Here is a 13,939-nt window from a genome sequence, read left to right as displayed (position 1 = left end):
GAGATTTGTCGCATTTATAGATAGATGTCTGGCTCTAATATTTGACAATTTAACCAATATTTTATTTGTTAATTTGTTTAGAGGTATTAAAAAGTCCTTAAATTGTCACTTTAGAAATATGCAAATATCCTAGTCTATACAAATAAACATTATGTTGGTTTGTTTACTGTTGAGTGAGAAAACAATGTTTCACATTAGGTTAATCATCTGGGGACCCCCCAAAATAATTTGGGGACCCCCCTGGGTGTCCCGACCCACAGGTTGAGAACCACTGCACTAAACCTTGTAGATCGGCTTATGTTCCCCTAAGAATAGGGATGCCAGGGTTCAAGTGGCCTAGTATCTCTTACCTGTTTCCTCATCGATGGTGAAGACTCCCAGCCCGGACCCGTCGTGGATGTGATACCGTACCACTCCGTCTCGGCCCTGGTCCTTGTCCGACGTCTTCAGGGTCACCACCGACTTCCCGACCGCGGCGTCCTCCATCACGGCCGCCTTGTAGACAAACTCGGAGAACAACGGCCAGTGCAGGTTCTCGTTCACGTCCAGAACCTCGACCTCCACGTAGCAGGAGGAGGAGAGGGAGCGCGGGAGGCCGTGGTCGACGGCGCGGACCGTCAGGTTGTACGACGAGCGCCGCTCAAAGTCCAACTCCCTCTCCAGCGTCAGGGAGCCCGTGGACGAGTCCAGGTGAAAGATCCCGCCTTCGGTGTTCTTGAGGTTGTAGGTGATGAGGCCCCCGCTGCCCAGGTCCAGGTCGACACTCTCCACCCACAGCAGCACGGTGCCCACCGGGACGTCCTCTGGGACTTTGACTTTGTAGGACCTGGGAATGAATTTGGGAGCGTTGTCGTTGACGTCCTTCAGGATCACCACCAGGTCGGCGGTGGAGAACAGCTGAGGGCCGGCTTTGGCCTGGTCTCGCGCTTCGATCCGGAGATCGTGTCTGGGCGAGACCTCTCGGTCCAGCTGACCGGCCACCGTCACGTCCCCGGTGAACGGATCGATTTTGAACACGTCGGTGGATGTGAGCAGAGAGTACTGGATGTTGCCGTTGTCCTCCGCGTCCAGATCTACCGCTTGGGCTTTGAATATGATGCTCTCCACCTCCGTGCTTTCGGGGATGCGTGCGACGTATCTAGGTTGCTCAAAAACAGGTGGATTGTCGTTGATATCCATGACATTCACAGCAATGAATTTCCAAGCGGATGTTTGAGGTATCCCCAAGTCATAGACGGTGATGTTCAATATGTAGAATTCTTTGACCTCTCTGTCTAAGGAGCAAACTAACTGAAGTTCCCCGGTGAAAATATCAATGGCGAAACACCCATCCTCATTCCCGCTGGATATGGCGTACACAAGTTTGCCATTGTAACCGGAATCCTTATCTACGGCCTCGAAATGAATGATTGTGGAATTTAGCGGGTAGTCCTCTGTGAGATCAATAGAGCCAGAGATGCCCAAGTTAAACTTGGGCGAGTGTCGGTTGATTATGTGAAGATCGGAGAAGGACTCTTCGTCCTGGACAGTCAACACGGGTTTGATCGACTCGATGAGCTTTTCCGTCAGTTGCTTGAAAATCCCTGTCTCTCTGCAATGTACCGTGGCATCGTTGCCTATGTCCGTGACAATGATGGTGACATAAGATGGGTCGGAGTGGTGCTTCCCATCTGTTGCAGTGATCCTTAAAGTGTATGTAACCGCCTTGTTGTCTGCTAAAACCACAGGCGGTATCTGTTGCGTGAGAGTGACGCCGCCGGTTGAGTTAACTGCAAACAGTTGCAGCTCGTTCCCGGACTCGATGGTGTAGCTCAGCTGCTGCAGCTCATCCAGGTCGATGGCAGTCAGCTCCACGATGTTTTCTCCTACGGGGAAATCCAGTGGCACCGTGGCGTTGCATTCCACCCTCTCGAACAACGGGACGTTGTCATTGACGTTGCTCATGGTGATCGTCACGGCGCACTCGCTGACGCGACTGAACGGGCTCCCGCTGTCCGAGGCCCAGACCCTGAGGTGGTACCAACGTTTCATCAGCTCGTAGTCCAAGTGCTCCGAGGTGGAGATCACCCCGGAGAACGGGTCGATGGTGAACGGCTGGGGGCCTGCATTGGCAATGGAATACGTTACATAGCCGTTTTTATCGTGATCGATATCTATGGCCATCACCGTCAAGACAGCGCTGCCTACCGGGGTGTTTTCCTCCAGCGTGGCCTGATAAGAGGCTTTGGTGAATCTGGGGCTGTTGTCATTCTCGTCTATTATCTCGACAACTATGTGAGTCTCCGCTTCACCTTGGTTGGCCGTTACGTCAAACTCATAGCGATTCTTTTGTTCATAATCGAACGCCGCCGCGGTTGTGATCACTCCTGTCTTAGAGTTGATCTTGAACCGAGTGCTGTCAGGGTTATGTATGAACTCAAAGGTAACATTGAAGGGGCCCGGTGTCACAGAAACCCTGACCACGTGAGTTTTGACAGGTGAAAACTCGCTGAGCGTAACAATGTAGGTGTCCTCCAGGAATCGTAATGGGCTATAATGATGGGAGGAAATGTGGATTTGAGTAGCAGGAGAGAGCAGAGGTGGGGTGCTCCTGTCTCTTGCTCGGAGGGACAGGTTAAAGCCAAAAGGGCTCTGAGGCCAGATAATCCTCTTGGTAGAGATCAATTGGAAGTCACTGCCTCTCAGGCCTGAGGGGATGATCTCAAAGCACTTGTTGGGATCCCCTCCGACAATACTCAAGGAATCCACTGGCTTAATACCTGCTTCCACACTGATTATGACGCTTATTTTACTGCCGTCCTCGGAAACTATGGAACTCTTGGGGGGCGTGACAACCGGGGCGGCCGAGGGCATCTTTTGCACGTTCACTACGACTCTCGCGACATTGCCGAACTTCTGAACGCCGGCAATTTTTTTTGTCCTGTCCTCTGCTAAGATGGTGAGGTCGTATCTGTCGTTCCGGGTGTGATTGAGCTTCTTAATCAGATCCACGGTGCCCGTGAAAGGATCCACCGCGAAAGGATGAGCTCTGCTGGTGAACAAGTAATAGAATTCGGCATTGCTGCCGACATCCGCGTCGGTAGCGCTCACCCTGACCACGCTCGATTTCAACGGCGCATCCTCCCTGATTGCCACATTGTAAGAGGCGGGGTAGAAGAGGGGTTTAAGGTCATTGGTGTCAAGAACCTGGATTGACACCTTGGTCTTTGCCTGGAAGTAATAAGTGCTCTCGGTAGCCTCGACGGTGAGCGTGTAACTGTCTCTCACCTCCCTGTTGAGCTGCGCTGAGTTGCTGCTGCGCGTCCGGATCCGCAGGAAACAGAAATCTCCGACGCTGAGCATTTCCGCTTGGAAGAGCCCGTCCTCGTCACCCGAGACCAGGTTGTACTTGATGTCCCAGAAGGTGTCGGCCACCTCGATGCCCATTTTGACCGGCGTCTCGACGTACGTCCGCGGAGCAGAGTTCTCGTAGATGGTGACGTTGTAAAGGTGGTGCGTGAACCTCAGCGGCGTGCCCTGCTTTCCCCCTCGACACCCGCCCAGAGTTAGAAGGAACACGGCTGTCGTGAGCAAGAGGGCTGCTTTGGAGGCAGCCATCTTCGGTATGTCCACGAGGATCCTCAGAAACTGTGGGAGAGAGAGAGGGTAAGGGACAATATTACTCAATGAAACACAAATTATGAATAGCATCATTTAGGGCCGTCACAATTATTACATTATCGTCTAATCGCAATTATTTGAGGTAATTGCAATTATTTAGCATAATCGTCATAATCGTTTCCATGTTGAGAAATGTTAATATAGTTTCAAACACTTTCAAAAAGTAGTGGAAATAGCCGAACTACAAGCTCACAACGCGTTGCATCGCGTCGCAGCGTGTTATCAATGTTCTTTTTTAAGTATAAAGTTGTCCAAAATGTCAGTAATTTCTTTGTATATTTAAGTCATGTGTCATGATGGCCATGTGCAACTTCAAAGCCTAAAAGCCAAACGGAAATGTAAATGTCAACGACAAATACATAATTCAATCGTTAATCGCAATTATTTGAGTGACAATTAATCGTCATGTAAAATGTCATAATGGTGACAGCCCTACTCTGACACCTTCACCCACTGTACACCAACACATTGTATGTATACAGGCCGCGGTTGCATCCGCTGCTGCTGCACTGGCGCATATGTATAGACGTACACGCAGGGCTGTATTAACCATTGGGCCGGTGGGGCCGTTGCCAGGGGCCCTTGGCTCTCAGGGGCCCTTGGGGGAACTGGCCCGCGTGGTCATTGACAATTTACAAAAATTAAATGTATATTTTAATCAAAAATCAAATGTGTGGGCCCCTCCTCTGTTGTCTACAGGTGCTTTCTTGGTCCACAGATGATCATCATGGCTTAAAATCCAAGCTGGATAGTGTGCGACGGAGGGAGGAGGGATTATGGTGGGGGGTGGGGGGGGGCCTAAAAAATTAGCGGCCAGGGGCCCTCGCGGGGGTTAATCCGTCCATGCGTACACGTTGATACCTGCTGAACAGTGTTGTCTCACCTGCACAACACACTATATACACACAAGGGACTGTATTTGTGTATCTGCTGCTGTTTTCACTGCCTCATTGTATTGCAATTGAATTGCTATTTATTCATTTTTAAATAAATAAAAAATGTCATGCACATTGTGTATATGTCTCTTATATGATATTAGAAATACTTTGACAAATCTGAGGTAACTGATATCTTTCCATGTTTGTCTCTCTATACCCCTTTCTTGAAACTGCAAATGATGAGAGCTTGTAGGACAAAGATTTTCACCCATCTTTTAACCCCCTTAAACCTGTCATATGAAAATAAAGCTGATTTTTGTTTTCCTATTATCTAGCCCCCTCAGTAGGTTGTGAATAGCCCATTCGTTTTCTGCATAGTCCAGGTTCCTGTTCCAATATACAATATGGGACACACAACAACACAACGACACATCAGTGGAGTGAAAGCTAACAAGAGAGGTATTTGTCTCCTGTCCTGACACGCTTTTGACCAAAGTAAAACCAAGCAAAGCACTTGGCCCTGAGGTTTTTTGTTGTAGACAGGTGGAAACCAAACCCTTATATACCCATAAATACTCCTTTGAAGAATACAATAACAATTACTAATCAAAATAAGCCTGTGTCACCATGGGGCGATAAAGAGGGATTTGTAGTTCCATGACATAGTATCATTCTGATGATGAGGGGCGGTTCAGTGTTGATCCAGTTGTAAATGGATGCAACTGTATGTCTATAAGTCTGTTCTGCTGATGGCTTTAACTGTTTTGCTCTCTGTTTTGTCCCTAAAGGCATATAATCCACCAACCAAGCAGTCTTTCGCAATCCTTAATTGTGTATACTCTGAATGCATAAAAGCATAATTGACATGATAGAGGTATAATCCATTTTAATTGTTCCAGTTAACTCAAGAAAAGTCCAGCCCAATGACAGATCATTTCCATACAGGGGTGCCCAAAAGGTAGATCGTCATCTACCAGTAGATCACAAAGGCTGTGCAGGTAGATCACATGACATGCCCTATATTTATAAACAATTCTGACACATCTTCATTCATGTCACTTGAATTGAAGTGACTGATTGATTGACATAAAAAGGGACTTGTCAGCTCCCTTCATGGCTTCTAAAGTAAGCAAACCACCCAATGCAATGCTTTGTGTCAAGAGTCAGTAGCATTACAAATAACCCCAAACACATACCACTTCCATACAGAATGGGATGAAGACCCTTTTCCCCACTATTTCCCATTTCAAGTGTGTTTGTCTTATATGTAATGCCAGGGTCGCTATTCCAAAGCCACCTCAGGTACATCTTTATTGGGGTGGGTAGATCATGTCGAGCTGGTCATTTTAAAAGTAGCCCTCAAGTCAAAAAAGTGTGGGCACCCCTGCTGTAGACTATGGACCTTTTTGCAGAGCGCTGCCGTGTAGCTGCAGTGTCGCAGTTATGGTTGCCGCTCTGAGAAATCGGTCTATACTGTACTGTACGGTACTCTCTTACATTAAAATGGTTTGACATCTTCTGAAGATATATACTTATTTTGTATCTTTTGTTGTAGATGGAAGGCGGATGCACCAGTGAAAATACAACTTCAGCTCTGCTTTAGGCTTATTAGTTATATCTTAACTTAGACTATATTATAAGACCCTCGCATATTTCCATGCTAGCAACCATGACATATTTGATATACCGTAATCAAACTATATGTCTCGCGGGGACTCTCTGCTTTGATTTTAAATTGACCTATTTTTACGTGAGATTTGTACAGGTTTGCTAGGCTTTCAAGGCATAATGAATAGTACATGTTAGAGTGGTATGAAAGATATAGGACGAGCTTACATCACCAGTACAGAGATGGAAAACAACAACACGCCCCTGGACCTTTATATACTGTCTGTTCCCTTTATGTTATAATGCTATGAAACTGTCATTCATTTCCACATTTTCTCAAAAAAAGAAACATGAAAAGGAAGTGTCATACATTTCAAAAAAAAATTTTTTTTTTTTTTCTTTTCTCTATATGGTGAACCTGTACACTCTTTTAAAGGAGTAGTTCACCCCCAAAATGATTTTTTTTCTATCGATTAGTCACGCCATGGAGACTAGAGTTCAATAATATTTTTAGTTTTTTGTCGCATTCCTAAGACAAAAATGTGATAACAAATGTACCCCCATTCGTTCCGGATGGGGACCCGTTTCGAAACGGGTCCACATCCGGAATCAATGGGGGTAAATTTACTCGAATCAAATTTTTGTCTTAGGAATGTGACAAAAAACAAAAAATATTATTGAACTCTATACTCCATGGCATGAGTAATCATTAGAAAAAAAGTCATTTTGGGGGTGAACTACTCCTTTAACATATTACTGCATCCTAAACCATGAATATGTAGGACAGGTACGCTTTGATTTGTTATTATGCTGATGTATTTTGGGCTTGTAATTATTACAGTTTCTTTTTATTTACATTCTCTTTATATGGTCAATTTGAACACTTTTATAATCATTAACGTATCTTAAACCATGAATACATAGAGTAGGATAGGAATTTGTAAGCTTTTTAGCTTCAGCCTATTCCTTTTGATCACCTGAAACAGTGATTATGCTTTTGTGGATGTAAGACTTGTATAAATGTATGCTTGCTACTGTGAGTTGATAAAAAAAAATTGGAGGTCGGCTATTTCCAATACTTGATAATACACTAAACTAAGCATAAAAAAGGCAATACTGGAGATGTTTTGCGTACAGCATTTCTACACAGAGAGGGCAATTCTTTCAACATAAGATGATGCATTCATGTTCAGTTGAGTTTGGACAAGGCAATTCTCTTGAATGCTGCCTTCAGGTATGGCATGGAAAGAGGGCATTTGCATTTCTTTCACCATAGTAAAAACTGCATTCATGGTCTGGAGAGAGCACTTTTTTTACAGACGGATAAAGGGGCAGGGGCTCAAGCCCCCTTTCATGTCTATGTGTGCACGACATGCCTGGTTCTGTGGCTTAAGGGTAGAGTGCACACAAAGTTCCACACTGCAGTGGTGCAGTGGTTTGTAAGATTACACACACACACACACACACACACACGCACGCACACACACACACGCACGCACACACGCACGCACGCACGCACGCACGCACACACGCACGCACGCACGCACGCACGCACGCAAAATAAGAATCTTTTTTTAACTTCATTGCAACTTTGTAGACATTTTCATATACTTCTACTTACGCAACTGACTGAAATATGTACATGTTACAGTAATATACTGTGATGTACTTGGAGTTTAATTTCACCACAGTATGTAATTGAATATGTCAACGTGCTTTGCATAACGCCGTGTTGAGGTTTTGTTATCCTTATGCCTTTAAGGTGCTATTTTTTTCCTCTTACTGCTGATAAGCTCTAATAAATGGTTTGCTGCCGTTTCATTCTGTGAAGTGGGAGCCCTAATCAGCCCTTGCACAGGAACATCAACACCATCAACGTGTGAAAGAGCACAGTTGATCTGTTGCGGCCCCCATGGCTGCTAAACCACTTAAACCCTATATACTTTGTTTGGCCGTGGTCCTCCGTGGCTCTTTCCATCTTTTATTCCCCTACATAAAATATCAGGGCAGTGGCGTCAGTTCCGAAAAAGCTAAGGTATTATGGCAACATGACTGGTGTCTTGCACGCGCGCGAAGGCGCGTGTACAAAACACATTTGTGGACACTGCTCCAACAGATTTTGGCCTAAAATCACTCAAAGCGGTACACTGTATGTCTATAGTCATGTCATCAACATGGATCTGTCCCATTTAGCGCCACCATCAGGCCAATTTTTTCAAACACATTTTTGGACACTGCTCCTACAGATTTTGCCCTAAAATCACACAAAGCAGTACACTGTACACAGTATGTCTATAGTCATGTCATGAACATGGACCCAGGCAGGAACCAAAGGTACTTACAGGCCTATTTGTGTATACATGTGACCTGACGGTCGCTTATCTCCCGATTAGGGAGTCTTACTGGTACAGTAAGTGGAAAATACATGACCACAAGGTGTCTTAATGATATACGATATAAACCATCACACATTTACAATCATAAGGTGCTAATGCAGATGGTCAAAAGCCGAGGGGCACACGCCCTCTCAGTTTGAAAGGACCCTATTCTAGTAGGACACTTTGCTCTTATCTGCATCTGTCACAGCCATCCACGGCAAACAAACGCGTCTGTTATCAATGGCAAGACATCTTTTCTTTTCCACAAGATGGGTGACGAGAGATGCTAATCGCTTCATGTCACATTCACTAAACTTCCCCCCTTTACGCTGGAAGTAGTTGCTTGTCTGAACATGTGTGACAGTCCCTATAAATATTCCTAAAGCCCATTATGAAATAAACATTACTCTAAATCACCAATTCTTCTAAGCCGCTGGAGGCATGTGTCGGACAAATGAGAATCACAATGAAGCTAAAAGAAAGCATGATTTCACATAAGCGGCAAAAAAGTTATGAATACCTGTGTGTATAACTTATCTCATAATTGATAGGGGCTTATGGAAACATCATCCCCATGTATGGGATGTATTTCCACATCTGCGGAGAGGTTTGCGGGATTGAGGTTTCAGTGGTGGGTGACAGGTATGTGTGGTATTATCTTATGTTCTACATCTTGGTCATACATAATGAGATTATATCAGTAAGGTCTGGGTTTGAGGAAGGGAATTTACGCATAGCACCATCTTCCCTAATTTTCAAGAGTCATCTTTCTGTCCCTCGTATCCACTAGTGACTAGCCCGTGCTAGTCACTAGGGATGTAACTTAGGGATGTAACTTAAATCTTCAGTGCTCATGCATGCATTTGTAACTCTGAGAGTGCAAAAAGATCCTTACGTAGGTCAAATTTGAGTCACCTGAATCTATTGGTATTTTGCATATTTATTAGATTTAAGCTATAATATATGTTCATCCAAATCTATGCAGATTTTCTATACAGTCAGATAAAACTCAGGCAGGGTTAACACTATTCCAATGCCTGAATTAAATTGAAATTCATTAAATTAAAATTCATACCCAATGGTTCACCGATGTGACCAAAAACGATTTAAAATGCATCAACTTTTGTTCTCAGTTTTAACTTTTATCAAGTTGTAATTTCATTTAGTTAATGAGCTGTACATAAGGAATGCTGGGGAAGGTAGTGTAATTACCATCTAATTACATGTCTGGCATAAGTGGCATTACTGGAAATGATCGCAGTAGGGGCATGTCATGTCAGATGGGACCATCCATTCTTACCTCCCTCCCGCCTTAAATCAAGCCTTGTTTTTTTTACAGCATGGCTCTGCAAAAGGCTGTATGAGAGAGAGAGAGAGAGAGAGAGAGAGAGTGTGTGTGTGTGTGTGTGTGTGTGTGTGTGTGTGTGTGTGTGTGTGTGTGTGTGTGTGTGTGCGTGTGCGTGTGTGTGCGTACGTGTGTGCGCACCCGTTCACTTAGATCAGCCAACACAGGGAGGCTGACAGAACCCTCGCTAAAAACTCCAGGGCAAAAATCTACTCGTCCGAGACAGTTTGTGGAATAAACTCCCTGTCGCACTTAGAACAACGGACTCACTCGCTAGCTTTCGCCGTGGACTGAAGACTCACCTCTTCAGACTCCACCTAAACCCCTAGCACTACAGAAAATCAATGACCATACATGAAGATAGTTAGCATTTGTTTTTAGTTTTTTTTTTAGAACTTTGATTATATTGTGTTTTTTTTCTAGATAGATATCCATTTGCACTTGTTATATTGCTGTTGATGTACTGACATATTATCTTGTGATGTTTTGGATCTGCTTATTGTAAGTCGTTTTGGATTAAAAGCGTCTGCTAAATGCCTAAACTGTAAACTGTAACTGTAAACTGTGTGTGTGTGTGTGTGTGTGTGTGCGTGTGTGTGCGTGTGTGTGTGTGTGTGTGTGTGTGTGTGTGTGTGTGTGTGTGTGTGTGTGTGTGTGTGTGTGTGTGTGTGTGTGTGTGCGTGTGTGTGCGTACGTGTGTGCGTGTGTGTGCGTACGTGTGTGCGTGTGTGTGTGTTCATGGGGGAGGTGGGGTGTTTCTAGGGGGGTAGGGGCAGGTGTGTAGCCTGCAGTGTTGTACTGTATGTGTAGGTGCTTGTAAACATTGTTTTTATGAGTTATATATACACACTGTCTCTTTGTGGATGACTTGACTGTACAGGTACAGTATGAGTCTCTGTGTGTGCTGCAGCATTTATGAAAATGTATTGTGTGTGTGTGTGTGTGTGTGTGTGTGTGTGTGTGTGTGTGTGTGTGTGCGCGTGTGTGTGTGTGTGTGTGTGTGTGTGTGTGTGTGTGTGTGTGTGTGTGTGTGTGTGTGTGTGTGTGTGCGTGCGTGCGTGTGAAAATGTGTGCGTTTACTAAGTACAATTACTAGTAAGACACCTCAGGGCGACATGCGACCTCGCACTAACGCACCAATTCTTTGCCATCTGGCCAGTGATGTATCGGAACAGTTACCCATATATGGAGACCCCTGGTACTGTATATGGAGATATGCTGTGAGAGCCCAAACATGCTTACTCAGTTATTCGTTATGTGAAAGTCCGATGATGTCTATGACATATGACATCATACCCTTTTATGCCCATACATGGAGATCCCTGTCTGCAGAACCAGCCACACTGATATGGGCTGTCTTGACCATCTGTCTTGGCCATATATGGATTCTGTTAGTGTGGTATGTGGCCGATGTGGCTCTCCATATATGGGCATTCCCATATGAAGTCCTGTTAGATATGGGCGTAATATTGATGACATCAGGGAACTCCATATATGGGCATAAAAGGGATTCTGTTAGTGTGACATCACAGTGAAGCCAGAGCGTGATGTCAGAGCTGCAAACCCATTCTGTTCAGAGTGGTTCCCCAGCATGATGTCAGAGAGACAAACCCATAGACCTGTGATGTCACAGTGATGTGTCAGGGGAACCACAGTGTCAGGCGTGACCTACAGAGTTACGCAGAAACGTGGACAAAATGTGCCGGTTTCATAGTTAACTGCGACCTATGGTCGCAATTATCATGGTTGCATTACATTTTGTGAAAGAGACATTTATGAACAACATTTTGGGCATTTCATAATATGCAAACAATTTTCCCCAAATTAAAAATAAACTAATTAAAAAGGAAATAAATAAAAAAGTAATTGTGAATTGTGAGCTTGCACAAAGGTTAATTTCTCTATGATGCTGTGTGTGGCTCAGGTGGTTAAAGCTTGATGTGTTGTAGTGACACATTGTTGTGACAGCATGGCTTAGTGGTAAGAGAGACCTTTTCCTTGGAACTCAGACACTTAATTCCAACCACCATATTGTTAATGTAATAGTCTAGTACTAATGTAATCAGTGGTGGAAAAAGTACTCACATATTTTACTTGAGTAAAAGTATCAATACTGCAATATAGAAATGCTCTGTTGCAAGTAAAAGTCCGGAATTCAAAATGTACTCGAGTAAAGGTATGAAAGTGTTGGCATCCAAATGTACTAAAAGTACAAAATGTTTCAAAACAGCAGATCTGCAAGCTCACAACGCGTCGCAGCAAAAACAACTAGTAACTGAAGTTTGCAAATAAATGGAGTGGAGTAAGATTACAATATTTGGACCCGAGATGTAGAAGTATTTGGAAATGCACTTAAATGTACTTAATTACTTTACACCACTGAATGTAATGCATAGTATAGTGTCCACCAACAGAGCACGTGTTGTTGGAGTGTCCTTGAAACACAAGACAATGAAACCCCCAGCAGCTCATTTGGTTAAAATGCTCAAACTAAAGTCATGAAATGTAAATGTAATCTGTGCTCTTGTGTTGTAGTCTGTATGTAAACGAGGGAACAAGGACAATATACATGCATACGTACGTCATACATACTGTACATGCATACATTACATGCATACATTCATTACAAAAGGACAGAAGAAGAGAAGTGGCAGGCAGAAGTTCACACTACAGTACATACAACTAGGGGTGTCGCACCAAATTCTGGGCCCCTGGGTACAAGGATTCACTGCGGGCCCCCCATGAATGTTCTTCATAGGGTGAACGCATATTACACATTATTTTGTGCTTTAACTATTGAGAAATAGCAGATATACAAGCTCACAGCGTGGCACCAAGTGCCGCGCTGCAAGCTTGTAGATCTGCTATTTTTTGAAAAATCTATGTTTCTATGTCAGTTGTTCTCAAACTTTTTCATGTGAAGGACCCCCAAAATGACATGTATCTCAAAATATCGAACTCTTTTCAATTTTCAAAAATAGCAGATCTACAAGCTTGCAGCGAGGCACTCGCTGCTGCGCTGCGAGCTTGTATATCTGCTATTTTTGAAAAGTCCTGAAGTATTAAATAATGAAGGCCCCTCCACCTTGGGCCCTAGTAACTCAGTCCCACCCCCACCCCCCCACACCCCCCTTGTGACACCCCTGTACGTCATATGTACTGTACATGCATACATTACATGCAAACATACATTGCAAAAGGACTGAAGAAGAGAAGTGGCAGGCAGACGTTTACAAGAGTACGTACATACAACTGGTAACTCTAGAGCTATGAGAGCTACCGTATACTGTTATTATCACATCCATTAAACCTTTTAAACAAATTTCCTTCTGAACAAACTCCCTAATTGCCCTTTTAGTGTTATGAGAACGGGAAAACAACTGTATCTTCGTTAAGTAGTAATGTGTGCTACATTACAAGATGTTGTGTCGTTGTGAATAGATGCAGATGATTGTAAATGACTACTGAATTTCACTTAAGTAGCACAGTTCATTTCTTTTTTGTGCACATACCGAAACAAGATTTGCAGCGTTAAATGGCATTATTAGTTTACTGTATGATCAGTGGAATTGTGATAATTAAGTGGGCTACCCAGTACCCGGAGGCTGTGGTTTGGCTTGAGCTGCACTTTGTGTAGTAACTTGTTTTATTTTAATTCATATTAATAAAAAAGGAACCAACAGCAAAAAGAACTGGCAATGCAGGGTCAAAACTGCCAAGATATTTGGAGGAGAATTCACCCTGTAGCAGAGCATTAGAAATTATGTTATAGAGCCCCATAGACTTCCATTAAAGAAGTAAGTTCAGTATAATGTGTTATGTGAAATAAATAAATAAATAATGGACGTGCAGAGAATGTTAGAGAGGCAGGGGCTGACATTTCAAGGGCCTTTTGGTGAAACTATTGAAAATAGCAGACCTCCAAGCTCACAACGCGTCGCAGCACGACATATCAATACTTGATAATACACTAAAGTAAGCATAAAAAAGGCAATACTGGAGATGTTTTGTGTACAGCATGGATTTCTATACAGAAAGGGCAATTCTTTCAACATAAGATGATGCATTCA

General features: G+C 43.8%; 1 protein-coding gene across 1 annotated transcript in view; it reads right to left on the bottom strand.

Annotated features, from left to right (window-relative positions):
* The window catches only part of fat2 (FAT atypical cadherin 2), a gene marked incomplete at both ends in the record, with an annotated part of 123,233 nt that extends 119,636 nt beyond the window's left edge, over positions 1-3,597 (bottom strand). Inside the window, one exon of the mRNA XM_080746806.1 lies at positions 351-3,597. Coding sequence (XP_080602932.1) covers positions 351-3,597 — 3,247 coding nt within the window. The remainder of the gene's footprint in view (positions 1-350) is intronic.
* Between the last annotated feature and the right edge of the window lie 10,342 nt (positions 3,598-13,939).

The sequence above is a fragment of the Nannobrachium achirus genome (genome assembly GCF_963921795.1).
Source record: "Nannobrachium achirus genome assembly, chromosome: 17".
NCBI lineage: Eukaryota > Metazoa > Chordata > Actinopteri > Myctophiformes > Myctophidae > Nannobrachium > Nannobrachium achirus.
The sequence above is the reverse complement of the archived record's forward strand: the minus strand, read 5'-3'. Positions and strand labels throughout refer to the sequence as shown.